The sequence below is a fragment of the Mobula hypostoma genome, chromosome 1 (assembly GCF_963921235.1).
Source record: "Mobula hypostoma chromosome 1, sMobHyp1.1, whole genome shotgun sequence".
Classification (NCBI taxonomy): Eukaryota; Metazoa; Chordata; class Chondrichthyes; order Myliobatiformes; family Myliobatidae; genus Mobula; species Mobula hypostoma.
In genome coordinates this window covers 226,867,374-226,889,501 of record NC_086097.1, presented here as the reverse complement: position 1 = coordinate 226,889,501, position 22,128 = coordinate 226,867,374, and the positions used below count along the sequence as shown (strand labels likewise).

Genomic DNA, 22,128 nt, shown 5'->3' with positions numbered 1-22,128 from the left:
TCCAGGTGGGCGTAGACACGGTTCAGCAGGTAGACGATGGCATCCTCAACTCCTAGTCAGGGCTGGTAGGCGAACTGGAGGGGATCTAAGTGTGGCCTGACCATAGGCCAGAGCAGCTCCAGAACAAGTCTCTCCAGGGTCTTCATGATGTGGGAGGTCAATGCCACCGGTCTGTAGTCATTGAGGCCGCTGGGGCGTGGCGTCTTCGGCACAGGGACGAGGTAGGACGTCTTCCACAGTACAGGAACCCTCCGGAGCCTCAGGCTCATGTTGAATACATAGCAATACTTATCTGAATAATTTGACTCAATATTTCAGAAGTTAACTAAGTGTATCAATAAAGACAGTGTGGCTGGTGCTGATAAAGCTTTCAGTAAGACCCCAGGTGTGAGATTGGTCACTCCTATTGTGGTACATGGTCTCAACCTCAAACATCAACTAACCCTTTGGCTCCACCCACCAAGTTCCTCTAGCAATTCGCAAACAACAGGAATTCTGCAGATGCTGGAAATTCAAGCAACACACATCAAAGTTGCTGGTGAACGCAGCAGGCCAGGCAGCATCTCTAGGAAGAGGTACAGTCGACGTTTCAGGCCAAGACCCTTCGTCAGGACTCACTGAAGGAAGAGTTAGTAAGAGATTTGAAAGTGGGAGGGGGAGGGTAAGATCCAAAATGATAGGAGAAGACAGGAGGGGGAGGGATGGAGCCAAGAGCTGGACAGGTGAACACCTACGCTCTGTCCACCAGAGAAAGCAGGATCTCCCAGTGGCCACACATTTTAATTCCACATCCCATTCCCATTCTGACATGTCTATCCACGGCCTCCTCCACTGTAAAGATGAAGCCACACTCAAGTTGGAGGAACAACACCTTATATTCCGTCTGGGTAGCCTCCAACCTGATAGCATGAACATTGACTTCTCTAACTTCCGCTAATGCCCCACCTCCCCCTCGTACCCCATCCGTTATTTATTTTTATACACACATTCTTTCTCTCACTCACCTTTTTCTCCCTCTGTCCCTCTGACTATACCCCTTGCCCATCCTCTGGGTTCCCCCCCTCTTGTCTCTCTCCCTGGGCCTCCTGTCCCATGATCCTCTCATGTCCCCTTTGCCAATCACCTGTCCAGTTCTTGGCTCCATCCTTCCCCCTCCTGTCTTCTCCTATCATTTTGGATCTCCCTCTCCCACTTTCAAATCTCTTACTAACTCTTCCTTCAGTTAGTCCTGACGAAGGGTCTCAGCCTGAAACGTCGACTGTACCTCTTCCTAGAGATGCTGCCTGGCCTGCTGCATTCACCAGCAATTTTGATGTGTGTTCCTCTAGTAATTCTTTTTTTCTGCATGAGATTGGCCAGAACTATTAAAGCCAAGAGTAAATTGGCAAATTTGCTCCAAAATTCACTTGTTGACAGGAGGCAGATAATGATAGTGGCAGGTTGCATTTTGCAGGTGGCAGGAAGCCTTTGATCAGTACTCAATGACTGTTTGTTTATTTACATTTTTTATTTGTGTGAGAATATATACACTTAATGGCCACTTCAGTAGGTACACCTGCTCATTAATGCAAATATCCAATCAGCAATCAATGAACAAAAGCATGCAGACATGGCCAAAATTCAGTTGTTGTTCAGTGATCTAAGTGACTTTGACAGTGGAATGATTGTTCTTGCCAAACACCAATCTCCTGGGATATTCACACATAAATATCTCCAGAGTTTACTGAGAATGGTGCAAAAAACAAAAAAAAAATCCAGTAAACAGCAGTTCTGTGGGTGAAAACACCTGGTTACCATGAGGAGTGAAGGGAATGGCCAGATTGGTTAAACAAACAAGGCAACAGTAACTCAAATAACTATGGGTTACACAAAAGCATCTCTGAATGCGTACTTTGAATCTTGAAGTGGATGTGCAGCAGAATACCATAAGGGGTTCCATCCCTATGTACCTAATAAAGTGATCTGAGGGTAGAAGCAAGTTCCAGGCGACAGGAAAAGCAGTGAAACTAATCATTCTGAAGAGTATGGGCTTCCAGACTCTTTAAAATTCTGTATTTCAGTTTACATTCTTTTATCTTATTCTTCCTGCTCTAGCGCAGTACTTCACTCTTTTTTTTTGTCTACCAGTAGTCTATTATATCCCACCTCTGAAGTCTACTATCTTCCTCAGTACTGCATTGAGTTTCATATCTTATCCAAAGTATAAAAATATACAATAGCTCTGAAAAAAACATTTTGCTCCGATACAAATACATTTGAAAAGTGTGGTATAACCAGTGAGTTAGTTATGAAATTTGGCAAAAATTCTAATTAAGTTATACCGTCAAGATTTAACTATAATTAGTCATCTCTTTTCCAAACCAGAATCCCAGAGTACAATGTTCAATAATGGCATTGGAAAATTCAGTTTCTTTATTTTATTGCACAATTGCACTGAAGCAGAAATAATGCAAAAAGAAAATAAATCTTTGAGACAGATCTGAAATGAGGAAATAAAGTTCAATTTGGCATCAAGGGGTAAACAAGCACTCCAAATCTTTGCAAGAGGGTCTGAAGTGCGTAGCAACCAATTCATCCAGAAATCTGCAGTTGAACCTCATATGATGAGTTCATTTTGTAGATGTACTTCTGGAACTTTGTTCATCACAGGACAGGTGGACAGCATCAGCAATTCAGTACAATCCGTCATGGTAAAGAAAGAAAGTAACATCAAGCTTCCAGAAGTTTATTTTGCTAAAATGAGATTTAAAAAGACACTTTGCATCTTTGTTCTTTACAAATTTATTCTCGTTTTCAATAGACTGCTCACCTTTAGCGTATCTTTGCTTTCATCTTTATTCCCCATATGTCTCAGTTTTTCTTCGTACATGTCTTTGAGCTCGCTCAACAAGTGCTTCATGTTTTGCCTGACTCCCGACGCTGGAGATAACGCCGATTTCCTGACTCCCGCTCCTAACAGGTCCATGTCCCGCCACCAACCACCATCGTCAATGCCAGCGGCGGCAGCAGCATCACCGCATTTCACTAACCCGCTGTCGGAGCGACCGACATTCTCGCCCAGCGCCCTGTCTCCCATACGGCTGCTCCTCTCCGATAGCCGGAGCATACCAAACTCCTCCAGCCAGCCCAGGGGCCGACGACCATCACCCGGTGCGCACCCCCGCACCCTCCCCCCCCAAATTTTGAAATCAACGGAACGCGCTCGCGGAACAGCCGCTCCCCCTGCTCTCATTGGTGGAAAGGGTCGCTCGGGGCCGCATACGTCACTGTCACGACCGGGCAACAAACGAGCAGCCCGCAGCGTGAGGCAGACAGAGTGGCGCAGTCCGCAGCGGAGCTGGGTCAAGCTGCACATGGATTGCGTTGCTTTGGACACCAAAGGACGCGAACTGAGCAGGACCTCCGGTGTTTACATCGGGGAAAGCTGCGTGCACGTGACAAATTGGCGCTTCCGATTGGCTGCCCCGCTCCGAGAGTGCGGGTCGCCTTCTTGGAGTGGATGACAGGTAAAAGGTCTTGCAATCGGCGAAGCGTGTCTAATTTACCGGGTTTTTATCTTCTCCATACCTTTATGCGCTTTGCTGCTTAGCGCCACTGCTGCCTGCACAATAGGCCTCAGCGTTCGAGTCTGATTGTCAATTCAAAAAGGACGTTGAATTAAGCTAAGGCCTACCTGCGGTATTATGGGGCATTTCTGCTTACCATCTGTTACAAATTTGATTTGCTTGTTTTTGCACGTATTTTATAGCTAGTAACCTTGATGTTTTGGGTAAGTGATACCAAATTACTACCAAACAACCGTATTTTAATATAAGTAATAATTGGTAATGTAGGGTTTCGAGCCGAAATTTCTAGTTTCTCCCCACCTCCGATGCTGCTCGAATCGCAGAGTTCCTCCGGCAAAATGCTGCGGATTCTGGCATAAGTAGTCTCTCCTGTCTCTGATAATCGAAATATTTTGTTCTTTCATAACAGAGAAATTATTTTTAAATGCAGAATCACCTTACCATCTCCCTCAGAAACTTAAAAATCTGTTCTGTATGCTTTGCCTTGCCCCTTAAAGGACACACTCCAACCATCAGAAAATTCTCTCTGACACCAGCACTAACCTCATCAACTCTGGAGAACTCCCATAAACTGCCACCAAACTCATCATTCCCTTAACACGCACTGCTCATTTCTACCTCCTACCCAAGGTCCACAGACCTGACTGTCCTGGTAGGCCCACAGTCTCTGCCTGCTCCTGCCCACTGAATTCGTGTCTGCATACCTCGACTCCATTTTGGTTCTGTCCCTTCCTACCTACATTCATGACACTTCTTTAGCTCTCAATCTCCTCAACAAATTTCAGTTCTCTGGCCATGATCGCCTCATTTTCACTATGGATGTCCTTTCATTATACATTTCAAGGCCTTAAATCTGCTTCCTTCTCAACAAAAGACTCAATCAGTTTCCCTCTACCACCACTCTCCTCCGTCTGCCAGAACTGGTCTTCACCCTCAACAATTTCCCCTTTGGCTCCTCCCACTTTCTCCAAATTGAAGGGGTAACATGGGCTCCAGCTATGCTGCCCTTCTTGTTAGCTCCACAAAACAGCCATCTTCCAATTTTTTCCTGGTAGTGCTCCTCAACTCTTCCTATGCTAAATTAACAACTGTATTAATGCTGCTTCATGTACCATTCTGAGCACGTCAATTTCAACAACATTGCCTCTAACTTCCACCTTACCCTTAAATTCACTTAGTCTATTTCCTCTCTCCCCTTTCTCAATCTCTCTGTCACCATCTCTGGAGATAAACTATCAACATCATTAAACCTACCGATTCCCACAGCTATCTTAACTATACCCCTTCCCACTTTGTCTCCTGTAAAAATAATACTCCCTTTTCTCAGTTCCTTCATCTCTGTCGCATCTGTTCCTAGGATAAAACTTTCCCTTCTAGGACATCAGAGATGTCCTCTTTCTTCAAAGAATTGTGTTTTCCTTCTACCTGACGCTGCCCTCACCCACAACCCCGCCATTTAACATAGAACATAGAATAGTACAGCACATTACAGGCCCTTCGGCCCACAACATTGTGCCAACCCTCAAACCCTGCCTCCCATATAACCCCCCCACCTTAAATTCCTCCATATACCTGTCTAGTAGTCTCTTAAACTTCACGAGTGTATCTGCCTCCACCACTGACATCTCCCGGACATCTGCACTCACCCCAGCTTCCCGCTACCTTAGTGGATAGAGCTCTTCTTGTCCTCACCTAATACACCTCCACAACCAACACATCTTTCTTTGCAAATGCCATCATCCTCAACAGGATTCAACCACCAAACATCTTTATTTTCCTCCCCCCACCCCCGCACCCGACAACCACATCTTTACATCTTATGGATTTCCACAGGGATCACGCTCCCTCCATGATTCCCTTGTCTGTTTGTCCCTGCCCACTGATCTTCCTCCTGGCACTTATCCCTTCAAGTGGCCAAAGTGCTGCCCCCAGCCATTCACTACCTTCCTCATCTCTATTCAGAGCCCCAAGTAGTGCTTCACCTGCAAATCTTTTGAGGTTGTCTGTTGTATCTGGTGCTTCTGATACAGTCTCCTCTACATTGGTGAGACCAGTCGTAAAAACTTCATCAAACACCTCCCCTGCATCCGCCAGAAGTGGAACTTCCCGGTGGCCAAACGTTTTAATTTCAATTCCCATTTCCATTCTGGCATGTCAGTCCACAGCCTTCTCTTGTTCCACAATGAGGCCACCTTTAGGGTGGAGGAACAACACTTCATATTCCATCTGAGTAGCCTCTGACCTGATGGCATGAACATCAATTTCCCCTTCTGGTAAAAAAAAATTCCCTCTCTTTCCTGTCTTTTTCTATTCCTCACTCTGGCCTCTTACCTCTTCTCACCTGACTACAACCCTTCTTCATGCCCCCTTCTCCTCTAGTCCACTCTCCTCTATCAGATTTCCTCTTCTCCAGCCCTTTACCTTTCCCACCTCTTGACTTCATCTATCACCTTCTAGCTTGTCTTCTTCCCCTCTCCCTGCCTTTTTATCTTGGTGTCTTCCCCCTTCTTTCCAGCCCTGAAGAAGGGTGTCTGCCTGAGACATCAACCGTTTATTCATTTCCACAGATGCTGCCTGCCCTGCCGAGTTCCTCCAGCATTTTGTGTGTGTTTTCGTACAGCTTGTTTACTGATATATCCTTTTTGGTACACCACAGAACCAGGTCATAGTGCCCAAAATCCATGTAGACCAAAGTTGCCTCTTGAGCTTGTCCCATTTACCTGCATGTGGCCCATATCCCTTAATATTTATCATATTAATGCAAAATATATTTTAATTGTAATTGCACATGGTTCTACCACTTCCTTGGCACCAACAACCCTTTAACAACCACTGGTGCAATCCAGGTCATTTTATGATCGAGGAACGTGTTTGCAGACTGGATATTGAACTTTTTACTGTTGGACTTCGGCCATATTCCACCGAGATACAACACTGGGCGGCACGGGAGGTCGTTCCTGCCTGTGGCCATCGAACTTGCAGCTCCTCCCGTGGAGGGTCAGACACCCTGAGCCAATAGACTGGTCCTGGACTTATTTTCCATCTGGCATAGTTTGCATTTTGTTGTTTGATTGTTTGTGGTTTTTGTATTGCTATATTTATGCTCTATTCTTGGTTGGTGCGGCTGTAACGAAACCCAGTTTCCCTCAGGATCAATAAAGTATCTATCTATCTATCTATCTAAAGATCTGGCCTCAGTCTCCTTTAAAGCTTGCAATTTTCACCCATATTCTCTAGTCTTGAGCTCTCCTATTGTGGGAAAAACACTGACAATTCATATTATCTATGCCCCTAATGGTTTTATAAACTTCTACAAGGCCCTCTTAAGTTTTTAACTCCTTCTGAAGTTCAAAATGATATATGATCTTGGAAATAATCACTGTATAACCTTTCAAAAATGTTAACTGTATTAATCTATGAGCACACTCATAATTTTACACCATTTCTAATTTATAGTAAATAGAGTAATTAAGGAATAAGACTTGCAGCATATTGTTTTAGTAACAAGCATGAGTGTGGAGTTTTGAAATTAAAATTGTTTGTAAGAAGATTACAGTACAGAAACTAAGATCAGAAAAATACTCATGCCTATTTCTTTTTCCCCTCATTCTCAATTTTCGTCAATATTTATTTCTGTTTAGTTACTTACTTTACCCTTTTCTCCCTTCTCCATTAAAATCCTCTAATACTCAGCTTCATTTCTCCTAGCTCATTGGTCCCATTATTCATGTTCAGCATTGAAATCACTTTTCTCTTATGACTTTAGATTGGCCAGAAGCCAGATTTTCTTTAAAGTTCGAATCAAAAGTTGTTAAAGCAATTAGTATATTCCAGGAAGCAGTTCTCCCAATCTGTATTTTAGTCAATTTTCTTTTCCCCATGAAATGCGTTGTTAGTTGTGAACAGGAAAAAGTGATAGTAATTTTGTAATGACCAGAATTGCGTTCTACTAGAGTTTATGTGGGTAATAGCACGTTTTGCCTCCAGCCAAATAATTTGAGTAATATTTTCCACCTGGAGAAAGTAGTGAGAACATTATCAATTTTCAGTCTCCCAAGAGTATTGCTGTAAAATAGTGACGATACTTGGAGAAAATTATAGTAATTGGATTCAGCTATTATTTTTTCTTAAACAAATATTTTGAATCCTCCATTCCCAGTTGAGCTACTTATTTTTAGCCTTCATATGGAAAATGTATATATTACATATTACAATAAGTATATCTTTTTACTCCGCTTTTATATTTGTCAGTATTTTGTTACTGTTCCAAATTTTGTCATTGTTCTGGTATTCTAATAATCAGATTATGTAAATTAATTTTGGCTCTTGGCAAGGACATCTGTTGGTTGATATTTAACTACTTTAACATTTATTGCAATAAGCAGAACTTGAAAACTTTGCTGTTTTAAATTGAAGAGAAAATTAAGAAGTTATTTATTTTTTTATAATTTAACACGAAGAAACCTTTTTGAATTATTACATGTGGAGATATAAGGTCTTGTTGATTTTTTTTAAATCAAAGCAGAAGATGTATAAACATGCAATTTTAGTGCAGATACTGTGAGTGCATAATGAGATGACAGAACAAAACAATTGTATAGTGGGAGGTCTTCGAGTAGATGGTCGGAAAAGGTAGCCAGATCTGGTGTTACCTGAATGAATATTGATTAAAATGAAAAAGACAAAGCAGGCATTACAAATGTAAGATTAATATGATTTAAATATAAAGAACGATTCTTTTACAGTATGTACAAATCATAGGAACAAACTGAAAGGCTACCTGGAGTTGGTGCACAAAATAATGGACAATTTATTAAAAACTGGTATGCACCAGGAGACCATTTAAAGCTGAACTATCTGAGCATGATTTTGGTGCAGCTTTTATATTCTCAGTTGACAAGATTACCAGAATAATTACATTTTAATAACAGAATGGAGTCTACAGGACAACTTAAGTAACGGTCTAGGTCCTGATACAGAATAAAATAGTTATGCTCAAGTCTAATAGCAATCCCAATTTTCTTTTACAACAACGGGGCTGTGTATAACATAATAAGTGAAGTTCTAAAACTTGGGTGTCCTCTCTGCTGCATTCCATGTTTCTACTTCTAGGCTTTGTCTGTGGTTGTCTCTAGCACAATCCATATCCCTATTTACTAGTTATTAGCCCTCAATTATTCTTTTCCCTACAAGACAAATCCTTAAAATCTTCTTGCTGGGAGGGAAAATAGGGTAAGGCTAGGTCCCCGCAAATAAAATCCAGTATTTACCTATTTGTCGTCATTAGTAAAGTTGCTGCATTTTACACTGACTAGAAATAAACAGGTTTTGGTCATCTTTGCTTTGAGAAATTCTCTCATTCTGAGACCTGTTGGTCATCAATTCAAGAAGAATGTTCTTAAGCTGCCTCTGCATCCAATCGCACAGTCAAGAAATGGAAGCTTTAACTTACCAAATGTTGTAACATACTAAGTAAAGCATGTTCTTATGATTGAAGAAGCTGCTGCTTTAAATCCCATGTTTTGAAATATTCATGCAAAGAAATAAAATGTAAAAAAAAGTTGTGTTAGACATTGGTTAAGACTTTATTAGATATTATGTCATTGAAACACAATATTACAATATGCCATTAGAATAGTGAGTTTGATAATCAGACCTTATTGCCAAAGCTTAATTTCAGGTTGAATATACTAAAAAAAGCCGCAAACATTTCACCATAAGAAAGTGTGTTGATCCACTGACAGTAACTTGAGGGTTTTTTTGCGTTAAACTTTTCATGTGAAAATTTTATGGTTGCTTTCTGTTGCACAGAAAAATGAACACATGAACTTTACTACTGCAAAATCTTGGTTAATGGCTGTGGAATTGCTAGAGAAAAGTACTACTTATGGCTCTCAGCATCTCTGGGTGGCAGCGGTGCTTCATCAATTAGTTTATCAGAGAAGCATTTATATTAGATTGCTGTCAGTGTCAGAACTGTGAAGTAGATGATTCATAAATACAACTCTGGGGAATGGACCAGTTGCATTCTGTGGCATAGAAGTGAAATAAAGGCGTATGGTTTATAATTTTTCAACAACTCCTTTGAGCCACAGGGCTGCAGAAGAGAGTCATGGACCCATTGGGATACAGAAATGGTTCTCAGTGGGGCATGTGTTTAGGTTTAGGAAGTATTTGGATAGAATTGGTAAGAGAAGGCTGTTTCTAGTGCACTGTTTAAGGCTAGGCATTGTATCTGTACTGACAACTTAACATATCACAATATTATTGGATAACACACACAAAATGCTGGAGGATCTCAGCAAGTCAGGCAGCATCTATGAAGGGGAATTAACAGATATTTCTGGCTAAGGTCCTTCAACAGGACAAAGTCCTGATTATTATTGGAGAAAGTCAACATGTTATTAAGTGATATCCTTACAGAGAATTTTTTTCCAAAGGTGTGTGTCTGGCGGACTAGCTAAGGGAATTTAGTATACACAGTATAATTGAATATGCAGAAGGCATTCAGTTATTTGCTACATGAAAATTTTGTACAAAATAAGATCTTTCACTATTAGGGTTAATATCTGTCTGGTGTAAGGATTAGTTAATAGACAGAAAATATTTGGAATAAATAGAACATTTTGGGATTTGAGGTCTGTGACTATGAAAGTTGTGCAAGGATAAATGCTCAGGATCAGCTACTTGTCGGTGACAAATGTACCTAGTTGCTCACAGTGACTCATGATCATTTCAACATTAAATTGTAAGCCATTGCAATTTTGTCAAGTTTGTTAATATCAGCACAAAACTGTACATGTAACCAATGATTGAAAACATTGTCACAATTAAAATTTTCTTGGAACCTGAGCGTGGAAAAAGTTATTCATGTCACAACGATTTTGCAATACTTCAAACTAATATAATTTCAAGAATGTATTTTCTTCATTTTCCTCTCACTTAAGAGCAAGATAGAATTTTTTTAAACAACAGTAAGAGCTGTTTTTTCCTTGCATAATGAGTAGTGCAATTACAACATCTAGTAGTATTGTTTTTAATAACTTTTGAATTAGTCTATTTCTTGGCTTAATGCTGTCAATAACCTAGGTAGAATGCTTATTTTTTATACTTTGTTGGAATTACCTGTAGTATATGTGGCTGTAACAAAACTGGCTTCTCCATAAGCTTGAGCTTTGAAAATTTAGATGTTTTTTTATATACAAGGAAAATCTATTGACAGAAAACTCTGATGGTAATAGATCCCCAAGTACATCCTGGGAGCTTGTCAATAGAAATGTAGCTATTGATAGAAGCCTGTGGGAAAACATCGTTCTGCCTGCCTTACATCTGTGTGATCTCTAAATCATAACTGCATTAATATTGACAAGCTACTGACAATAGCCACATTACTATTGATGGGTTTCTGTCAATAATATGCTCCCAAATAAAATGTATTAATTCATAATTTGTAAACTACTCAATAACTGCATTGAGGAAAAAAATACCAAGGGAAGTTCCCACAGTTAAATACTGTTGTAGTTAATAAGTTATAAAATATATATTTAGACGATAAGCGTTATTGCTGGAGCTTGTAGTAATACAGCATAAAATTGCTGACTTAAAAATAGTGTGGAAATCCTCTGACAGTATTTGTTTAATGTGGATTAACAAAGAATTTTACTTCAATGTTAGCTAAACACAAACTTTCTAAACTCAACAAATCATTAAAGTATTAAGGGGATTTTTTTTCTCCTAAAACAGATCTTGTTCCACAATAGCTTTGCAGTTGTGCTTCTGCTAAGAGCAAGAGAGATTCTCGAAGGACTTGAAACAGACCATGGAAGGAGTTTGGAAAGGAGGTGATATGAGCAATTGCTGATAATTTCTTCAAACCTTGCGTAATCCTCTCACCGGCTCGTATGCAAACTTGACGTGATAGCTAACTCGCCTAACAGCCATGGGACTCGGCAGTGAGAAGGCAACCTTTATAAACAATACACGTCTAGGGTCAGTGTGATTTGGGGTTCGACCAAACAGGAAAACAGGGATGTTCCAGTTAATGGAACTTTGAATTGAACAAATGATGTGCAAATACTGTCCAAACACAATAGCAGATTGTACACCACATAAGATTGTAAAGAAAGTATATATACCAATTTCAGCTTTATCGGTTAATAGGAAAAATAAAATAAAAGGGTGCATAACAGTTAAACCAGTCCAATGTGCACACAACCATTGGAGCTCATACTGGAATATTCTCTTACTCATGCACTAGCCCCACAGTCTGCGTGAAAACACCTGCTGCATTTTCGATCTCCCCTCAAAGACCATTCTCAAGCAAATTCTCATTCTCTCCCCCTCTTCCTCCTTGGAGCCATTCATCTGCACAAAGCATTTCTCACAGCGGGGACTGTTCTTCCAACAACATTCTGCGGCATCTTCCCTTTGGTCCCACTCCGCAGCTCCTGCCAACAGATCTCAAACTACAGTACGGTCCTTCAGAAAACTCTCCACCCCACTCTCTCTCGAACCTTCTTCAGTTCCCACCATCCTAATTGGCAGACACATCATTCCTAAGCTGAACGACAGGGCTTCTTTAGCTGAAATCAAAACATACTACCAGCAGGTCACACTGCTTTTGCAGAAAACTGCTACAATGAAATACCTTACAGCATAGCAGTAAGTCCTAGTAGCTCTACTTAACCAGGGCATTATACTTACATGGCTACTCAAGTACCAATGACATATCAAGAGTAGCAGGAGAGGGGTGTATCTTGAAATAGTGCTAATTCAGCCCGGCTGCCTGAATCAAACCCAACAGGACCCAAGTATACATGTCAAGTTTGGGGTGACTATGGTAATAAAATTATTACAACTCCTTAGACTCAGGTTGGATCTGATAGGTCCACTTCTTTATAAATAAATGTACCCAAAATAAACGCTTGCAGGTAGGTAAGAGAGTATATATAAAATGAAAAACTTTCTTTGTAAATGGATACCCAATTTGACCCAAAGTAAATCAAAAGCGACATTGTCCTTAAGCTCCAGTCTGATTCTGGCTCTGTTTGAAAGTTAAATCCAAACAAATCTCCAGTACAAACTACCTATTTATATACATCATTTCCAAGTAACTTTCAAGGCATAGTAGCATCTACCCGTGTTCTTTGCCTTTCTCCTAAATTGGCACTGTGATTCACCGAATTTTCATCACTTCACTGTTGGTTCAGGTGTGGTGGCTGTATTATAATTAAGGCATCCGTTAGTCTTGTGAGACCATGGATCTGCACCAGGCAGGTCTTCACTCTCCAGGGCGCAGGCCTGGGCAAGGTTGTATGGAAGACCGGCAGTTGTCCGTGCTGCAAGTCTCCCCTCTCCATGACACCGATGTTGTCCAAGGGAAGGGCAAGGGCCGATACAGCTTGGCACCAGTGTCATCGCAGAGCACTGTGTGGTTAAGTGCCTTGCTCAAGGACACAACACGCTGCCTCGACTGGGGCTCGAACTCACGACCTTCAGAATGCCTTAACCACATGGCCACATGCCCACACTGTATTATAATATTCTCCATCAATATATTGTCTGCTAACATTTCCAGAAGACTGTACCTTTGTTTAGATTTAGTACAATATAGCTTCAAGTAGCCAAATGCAACAATTGCACATCATTTGAATTTCTTTCAAGAAAAAAATAATCAATTTGTTTATTTTCAATAACTGCTTTCCTTAACATATGGGCTAAAAAGTAAATCACTTTCACCTCTATCTCATTAATGGTTTCAGACTTGCTCAATATAAATTCTTTAACCATGTCTGTATATTTGTTTCTTCATCATTTGCTTCAGATGATGTTCTTTTTCAAATGATTAATGTTTTCAGAACCTGAATTTAATGCAATGCTTTTTAGTTGTCTTATTTCAGCTTGGCACTGATTTACTCTAGGTATGATCTGAGTCCAATAATACTGATACCATTTAACAAGCAAAGGCTACTAATACCATACCATTAAAAATAAATGGTACTACCAAATTTTATGACAGTCTTGTTAGTTTTTCCAAGCTGAAAGTAAAATGCTCACATTTTTTAATGGCAGGCATCATTTGTTTCATGATAAAAGTTTTAAAGCTTTTGTGGTGAATTAATCTGGACTAACTATATGGGTGCATTTTTGTTTATGCCCCAGAAACAGTTGGTACCAGTCCCAGAGGATGAGGCGAGGTGTTACTTTTATTTCCCATTCAGGAATCTGGTTTCAGTATTAAAATGGCTATACAAAAGTGACTCCATAGAACTGAGCACAGTTCAAACTTAAAGGAGTTGAGCTGCATTCTCAAAGATGCCTTCTTTCAGACTGACATTAAAACAACATCCTGTCTGACCTATGAGTAGTGTTGATCTGAGAAAAACAAGGGAGCTATTCTGGAACAGTATTTATGCCTTGACCTATTTTGACATCTTCCACAAATACAGCTTTTTTTTTTAAACAGAATACTGGAGGCCTTGATGTTCTCTCAAATCCTGATATTCTTACTTGTTCTCCATCATTATGACTGCTTATCACTAAGGTTATTCATCAAACACTTTAACCTTTATTATTCCAGTGCTTTCCTAGCTGCCCCGAAATATCTAAAATTTCAGTCCATGCAGAACCATTGCTAAACCAAGTCCTACTTGCCTGTGATCTGCATTTACTCTTGGTTCTCAGCCACATACTTAAAAATTCTCAACCTTGTGTTTAAATCCCTCTGTGGCCCTACTCTATCACAGTTCCAACAACAACATTTCTCCTATCCTTTTTTTCTATGAACTCTAGAATGTTGTGCATCATTCATTCCTCCATTTGACCTAAGCAGAGTCAGAATCAGGTCTTTTTAATCACTGACATATGTTGTGAAATTTGTTGTTTTGCAGCAGCAGTATGACCCGAGCAGCATGATTTCAAATGTTTCAGCTCACCTTGGTATAAAGACCAAAAACCTTTTTATCTCTCCCAATCCATCTTCCCCTTTATGACTATTTTGGAACTCATCCCTTTTGCTCTGCTTTTTCTCTTCCTTCTAACTATAATTTTGGGTGCATATTTTTGTTTATGCCTCCAACTAATTTGGAATGCTATCCTTAATTGAAAGGATTATATAAAATCAAGATCATTACTAAATTCAGGATTTTCACACAATGGGATGTAACTGAAAGCACTTGCTTTCAATTGATTGTAAAATATGTTATTACTTATCAAAACTGATCAGTTAATTAGCTTCAAAGTGAAGTAACTTTTGTCGTTTTGACTAAAATTAGTAATGTAGTTTCTTTGTTTTATTTTAGCTCATAGCTCAAATTATCTCGCTGTACAGCATCCTCCAAGGAACGTGGTTAGCCAAGAATGTATTTGTATCAAGCACATGTGGTGAAGAAAGTGTTCTAAATTAAGTAATTAAATGTTTGGCTGTCCCAATAATGGAACCTATGTTGCCATATGACATGGGTATTCAGTGGGATCCAGTAGTGCCAGTAACTGACTCCTATTAAAATGAATTTCTGTAAAGCAGCACCTTGCATTTGTGTACAGTACTTTTTTTGCCTTTAATTTTATATGGCAGATATCTAGATAGTAATCAAATATTTTGTAGAACTGTGACTAATATTTGAACTATCGGTTGATACAAACAATGTTCATCAAGTATGACACTTCATTCCAGTACTGGGGAAATGTTGCACTGTCAGAGATGTTAGCTTTTAGATGAGATGTTAAACTAAGACCCTAATTTGGATGAGATGCCAGATTTAGACCTTGTCTTCTTCTGTGAATATGTAGAATTATGAGCACCCTCTTAAAGAAAAGTAGGAGAGAATTAAAATTATCATATTGCTGGTTATAGGAGCTTGCGTGCATTGCCCACTATGTTTTCCCTCTCTTACAATGGTGACTTCATTTTAAATGATTTTCATTGCCTGTGAAGCAGTTTGAGACATCTGAACTTGCTGAACTTGATGTGTTAAGGTTTACTATTATTACATATCATTACATAATTTTGGTAAGTAGTTTTTTCATATTTGTTTTGTCTGTCATTGATGTTTCAATTTTTTTTGTAGATTTGTGAAAACATGGATTCCATGGAAGACAACTTAAGTACCCTACCTCCAGTACTAAGAATAAGCCAACTGGATGCTTTTGAACTGGATAGAGCCTTGGAACAGCTGGTGTGGTCCCAATTTGCCCAGTGTTTCCAATGTTTTAAACCTGGCTTGCTTACAAACTTTGAACCAGAACTGAAAGCAATCCTGCAAATTTTGTTATGGAGATTTACAGTCTATTCTCAAAATGCAACAGTTGGCCAGACACTTCTGAACATCAGATATAAAAATGACTTGTCTCAGGGACAACAATACAAACCAATGAGTAAACGTCAGAAGCTGTGGTATGCATTGTGTACCATTGGAGGGAAATGGCTACAAGAGAGAGCCCATGATTTAATTAGTAGTCGTTCCCCAGAATCAATTATCCACAAGTTTAAATATTTCATAACTTTTTCATTTGGACTTCTGAAAGTTGCTGGGCTACTGAATTTTTTGATCTTTCTTCAGAATGGTAGATTTGCCACATTTCCAGAACGACTTATAGGAATCAGAGCTGTGTTCTGCAGACCTCAAGGTGTTCGTCAAGTTGGTTTTGAATATATGAATCGGGAACTTTTATGGCATGGCTTTGCCGAATTCTTAATATTTCTTCTGCCACTGATTAATACCAGAAAGCTGAAAGTAATTGTTTCATCATGGTTCCTTCCAGTAGGCCATATCCAAGACGATGATGGTACACTATCAATCCACTGTAAAGAATGTGCTATTTGTGGTGATTGGCCAACTATGCCTCATGTAATTGGTTGTAAGCACGTCTTTTGTTATTACTGCATTCAAAGTAATTATCTATCTGATGCTTACTTTACTTGTCCTAAATGCAGCACTGAAATCCAAAATATAGTTCCTTTGTTATCTAACATTCACCAATCAATCTAATGCAGATTTGCCTAAAGGCCACTTTGGAATTTGAACATGTTATCTAGGTTGACATCTCAATGCATTATTAAAGGACAAGACGCAGATGCAACCTTTGGTGGCCTAGATGTATGTGAAAATTTAATTATATTGTTTACTGACCTAGTATTTGAACCAAATTCTTTCTTAAGCAATCAGCTGCTTCAGAGATGGAACAAATGACAAGGTGATCCACTTCATTTTCCATTTATGGAATCCTTGAAACGTCATGAGGACATCATAAAAGCAGCTTCTTTCCAAATAAAATACTCAAATTGACCACTTTTAATTCCAGAGTTTGTGGTTTGAGTATCTATTCTACATGATGCACAAGTAGATGGATGAGATACCTTATTTTTTTTTGTTAACTCGTGTTTAAAAAATCCTTTACTCTGATTAACTTGAGAACCATTGTATGTCTTCTGAAACAGAAGTCATGAATGAAAGGGTTATCATATGAGCAGCAATTCAAGGCTCTGGGCCTGTACTCGCTGGAATTAAGAGTGAGGGGGGGATCTCATTGAAACCTATCAATGTTAAAGGGCTAGATTGGGTGAATGTGAAAAAGTTGTTTCATTTGGTGGAGGAATCTAGGATGAGAGGGCACAGCCTCAATATAGAGGGACATCCATTTAGGACAGAGATGAGGAGAAAGTTCTTTAGCCAGAGGGTGATAAATGTGTGGAATTTGTTGCCACAGGTAACTGGGTGCATTTAAGGAGGAGGTCAATAGGTTCTTGATTATTTAGGCATGAAATGTTAAGGGGACAAAGCAGGAGAATGGCGTTGAGAGGGAAATGGTTCAGCCATAATAAAATGGTGGAGCAGACTAGATGGGCTAAATGGGCTATTTTTGCTCCTCTGGCTTTCAGACTAAGTTCATGAAACAAGGCTTCAATGTACTTTGGATACATCATTTCCCATTTTCCCCCTTCACCAATTGGTTGCAAGTAATTGCTAATCACTATCAAGACTAACAATTACATTTAATTTTCTAATTTGATCTTGTCTTAAATTTCCTATCCGGGGAGCAACTATCATTTCTGGAGGTGGTTTTTTTTATTGTAGACGCAGAAAATCTGAAACAAAAAATATAAAATGCTAGTAAAGTTCTGTAGGTCAGCAGCATCTTTCCTGAGATTTGATTCATTGAATGAATGCAAATTCTGTTGGTTTACATGTTGCATGTATGTTGGGCAACTGTCCATCCTCAGTCCACATGTGTGATGTTCTATTTAGGTGCTACGAAGGTGTTGGAGCCTTCCAGTTAAGGTAGTCAGTGTAATGGGCTAGTCAGAATCAGTGGTTGCCACTTTATATTGGGTACATTCATCCCCCTGTGACTGACTCATTGAATACTTGTATCTATCTTGCTTCTCACCATCCCTCCTGGATGAACTACATATTATTCCTGTATCTAATGGCACCATCAACCTCAGCCACATTCTCTTCAACAAATAAAGTCCAGCTTCCATAAAGCATCAGTTGTTGTGTAGAGGTGAGGTTCAACAAATGTGGTCCATCCATATTTGATAACCTTCTCTTTCAGGTATTCAATGACTTTGTTGTGCCCATATTAATCAGTGGAGCACTAGCTGGGGATTTGTACAACAGTTTCATTATGAATTTCACACCACCTGCACATTTTAATCCACTGCTGTCTTCCATAGCTGGTTGGGTACAGAGGACACCATGGTAGTAGTGCATTCATAAATTGTGATTTCCATTGATACTTTTGGCTTGCCCGAGAGCTTGGTCACTTGTCCTCACAAAAGTCCTTGAGCCCAATCCTCTGCCCATTTCTGGAACTCCTGTGCTCTTCCAATTGCATAACATTTTTCAGGTTGCTGTCATGCTCCATTATACATCGCCAGCCACATATTCATTATCTATAATACTTCTGCTTCATCTGAGTGCATGTGACTGTTTCTTCTGAAACTCATTAATAGTTCCAGGTACAGCCTGTTCTCAGTATAGCTAAATGTATTTGGCCTTCCAGCTTGGGAAGACCCAGCCATCATTGTGGTTCCTGGAGTACGGAACATTTGTTGTTCCCTATTAAAGAGTCTGTCAAAGGTAGTAATGGGAGGCTTCTTTCAGAATTAGATGATAATGTCATTTTAAACTACTTCAAAAGATTGAGTGGTTCTGCTTTGGTTCCTTATAGGCTCAGAAACTATCCAACCAACTGCTCATGCCAGTTTATTGATGCGGCTTCTGAAGCTGGCTGATTTTTTTTCCAGCATTTGCTATTTTTGATAAACTTTTGGCATTAAGTGATTGAAAATCCCTGAAAATGGATGGTTTCTGGTAATGTTGTCCCATCTACTTGGTACACTAATCCACAAATGAATATTAATTTTGATAGAATCATGTAGCAATTTCTAACTGTGTCCATTACAATTTCTGCTGAAGTAGTCGATGTCTTGACTCAAAAGAAATTTTCCCCAGCCTACCTTGTTGATATCTTCCATCTTTGTACTAAAGTCTGTAACTAACTGATAATTAAATACTCTAAATTTGACATTTTTGTGCCCTTAAATTCAGCCATCATTGGAAAACCTAGATATTTGGATGAAATTTTGTGTCTTTTCATTAGAAACCATCTAAAATTAACAAAATAATGAATCATGTACATGTCTATTAAGTTTAAAGTATTAATTAACATAACAGCCACTGAGAAAGTATTTTAAATTGTTGGATAAATTCTTGCAATGGAAATAAAATAATTTGCACATCTTTTCACTATTAGTATGAATGAGTAAATTTGTTTTAGAATAGTACAATGACTGCTTGTTTTAAATTATACTTTAATACTGTAAAGTGGATTGCCTAAAAATTCATTGTATAAATTTATGAACAACTTTCCCTCTAATCACCAGTTCATCAACTTTACTGAGAAATCACCTTCATTGCATATTTTCAGCAGATTACAGTTTTACTGAAAAATGTTACAGAAAAGAAAATTTGTGTGCTCATTGTTTTTAAATCATTTGAGTACTGTCTGCTATCAATAGCATTTCAACATAACCAATGGTTATCCGCCTGGTGTTTTTTTTTAACTCCTTCACTCATCAGTTTACTTTCTATGCTAATCCAGCTACACGGAGATAATGTCCAGCGTACAATCTATAATAATTCATGAGGTTTTCAATTCTTAGCCTTTTTCCCTGAATTGAAAATTAATGTTCTTGTAAAATTGATCAGGAAAATATATTAATTAAAAGTTGTAAAGCTGCCAGACCAGCAAAATCAAAAGTTTATTTTATTTGAATATTCAGATGTGAAACATAATGTCCCACAGATGTTAACTACGCTGTTTACCAATGTCTATATGGTTTCTTCAGAAAGTTTAGAGGTTGATTTGTCCAGTGGCTGAATGTAAGTATGTGAGTATAGGAAGCACTATGTGTGCTAAGGCAAATCAAATAAGAAATTCAAAGTGCTTTGTGTTTTCTAGACGAAGAACATTTAGACATGTTGAAAACTCTTGCCAATGGTACTGTTTCATTGCTAGTTTTTGCGGCCTCTGTCATACACAATTTATATTACCCATAATCTCAGTTTTGTAACAGTCTTTCTGTGATTGCATCTTTTACTGTGTATATTAGTTCACATTCTAAATGAGTACTACAAAAGGAAATGGCCATTCACTTCCATTCAGAGCCCCAAACAGTCCTTCCAGGTGAGGCAGCACTTAACCTGCAAATCTGTTGGGATCACCTACTGTATCTGGTATTTCTACATTGGTGAGATGCAATATAATTTGGGGGACTGCTTTGTGAGCACCTCCACTCCATCCACAAAAAGCAGAATTTCCTGGTTGCCTACCATTTAAATTCCTATCCCCATACTTCTGCCACATTGAGACCACTTTCGGAGTGGAGGAGCAATGTCTTCCATCCAGCTAGCTCCAACCAATGGCATGAACATCAATTTCTTCCTCCAGTAATATCTTTTCTCCCTACCCTTCTTCAGTTCACCGCTTTGACCTCTTCTCACCTGCCTATCACTTCACCATACTGCCCTTTCTCCCAGGGTTCACTCTCCTCTCCCATCAGATTCTTTGCTCTCCAGCCCTTTGCCGTTTCCACCTAGCACTTCTCAGCTTCTCATTTCAACCCCTCCCCCCACCTAATTTCACCCATCACCTTCTAGCTTGTCCTCCTTCCCCTCCCCCACCTTTTTATTCTGGCATCTTTTCATTCCAGTGCCAAAAGGGTCTTGGCCCAAAACATCATTATTCTTTTCATAGGTGTTGCCTGACATGTTGCGTTCCTTCAGCATTTTATGTATGTTACAAAAGCATTGTTTGCATCTCATCCAAAAAACAGTTAATTGGACTTTCAGTAAAGGGGAGGATACCACAGAGAATGGTGCCAGTTGCTTAGCTATTTCTAGTCTATTCAATTACAATTCTTGACACTGCAAGGTTAATGAAGTGAGGGTTAGGGTTTTATTGCAACTAGTATGAAGTACCAAGGTTTTGGTGCACATTTGCACGTGTAGTTATCTTCACAGCTGATGTGCCAAGTAGAGTTTTGGTCTCCATATTCAACCTACATTGGCAACCGCAAAGAGTTCATTGGTTGATTCCAGGGATGATGATTAGTTGAACCTATACTTGAAGTTTAGAATGAGATGCAATCTAATTGAAACAAGTTTCTGAGGGATATTTTCTGAACGAGCAGATGTTTCCTCTAGAAGGGTGATCCAGAGTTAAAGCTACAGCTTCATAATATAATCCATTTAATAGAGAGATGTGAAGGAGTTTCTTCTCTCAGAGAGTCTTGAATCTTTGAAGTTCTCTATCCCAAAGCAGCCATTGAATATATTCAAGATTATTATTGACAGCAGTTTGAATTAGGAGGAAGTTAGCTGGAAACTGGGGTTAAGCCAAGAACAGATCAGCAATGTTATTGAGTGGTGCAGCAGGCTCAGGGAACAGCAACAAACTCTTACTGCTATTTCTTATGTGCTTTTAGCATATCTCCTCATAATCCAATCAACTTGCAGTTAGTTTGCAGCCAGAGTTGGAGCTTCCTGTTCTTTTCCTGGAAATTGTTTTGGAACATGGCTCTTACATCTTCAAACAATCCTCCATTGTATTGCTTTCTGTTCCCAGTCACAGTAGACAAGTCATTGGCAACTATGTGTTAAGATTTATCAATTCATTACTTAGCCTAATAGGTTAGATTTACCACAGTACATAATTATCTATTTAAATGTTTATTTTGCTTTTATATCATCCCAATGTGTACTTAAGAATGTATAAATAATTGTAGTTTTATACATATAAAAAAATGGAAAAGGTTATATGTGTGAAAAAAGTACATGATAATTGTGAACTCCTTATCCAAATAAAAATAAAATTAAAAAAAAGATTTATCAATTAATGACTTGGTAACTGAATAACAACATAGCTAATGTTATAAATACATATTACAGGATCCAGCAAGCTATAATGAAATACTGCCCATTACAAATCGCTTGTGCTGTCTTATATAAGCAATTAGAACATGGAACATAAACCAGTAGAGCACAGGAACAGGCCC

General features: G+C 39.1%; 2 protein-coding genes across 5 annotated transcripts in view; one reads left to right on the top strand and one right to left on the bottom strand.

Annotated features, from left to right (window-relative positions):
* LOC134349574 (paramyosin) overlaps nucleotides 1-3,355 on the bottom strand; it is a 674,039-nt gene extending 670,684 nt beyond the window's left edge. Inside the window, exon 1 of the mRNA XM_063054149.1 lies at nucleotides 2,810-3,355. Coding sequence (XP_062910219.1) covers nucleotides 2,810-3,355 — 546 coding nt within the window. The remainder of the gene's footprint in view (nucleotides 1-2,809) is intronic.
* Nucleotides 3,356-3,362: 7 nt separating this feature from the next.
* On the top strand, nucleotides 3,363-21,927 carry pex2 (peroxisomal biogenesis factor 2). Of its 4 annotated transcripts, none has more exons than XM_063065415.1 (3): nucleotides 3,363-3,506; nucleotides 11,310-11,407; nucleotides 15,635-21,927. In XM_063065415.1, exon 3 carries the CDS (start codon nucleotides 15,647-15,649, stop codon nucleotides 16,553-16,555), a length of 909 nt encoding a protein of 302 aa, XP_062921485.1. In that variant the 5' UTR covers nucleotides 3,363-3,506; nucleotides 11,310-11,407; nucleotides 15,635-15,646; the 3' UTR covers nucleotides 16,556-21,927. The 4 variants fall into 4 exon arrangements, with proteins under 4 accessions (XP_062921485.1, XP_062921506.1, XP_062921496.1 ...); XM_063065426.1 differs by lacking the exon at nucleotides 3,363-3,506 and adding an exon at nucleotides 3,550-3,769; XM_063065436.1 differs by lacking the exon at nucleotides 11,310-11,407 and having other exon boundaries at nucleotides 3,374-3,506.
* Nucleotides 21,928-22,128: the final 201 nt, after the last annotated feature.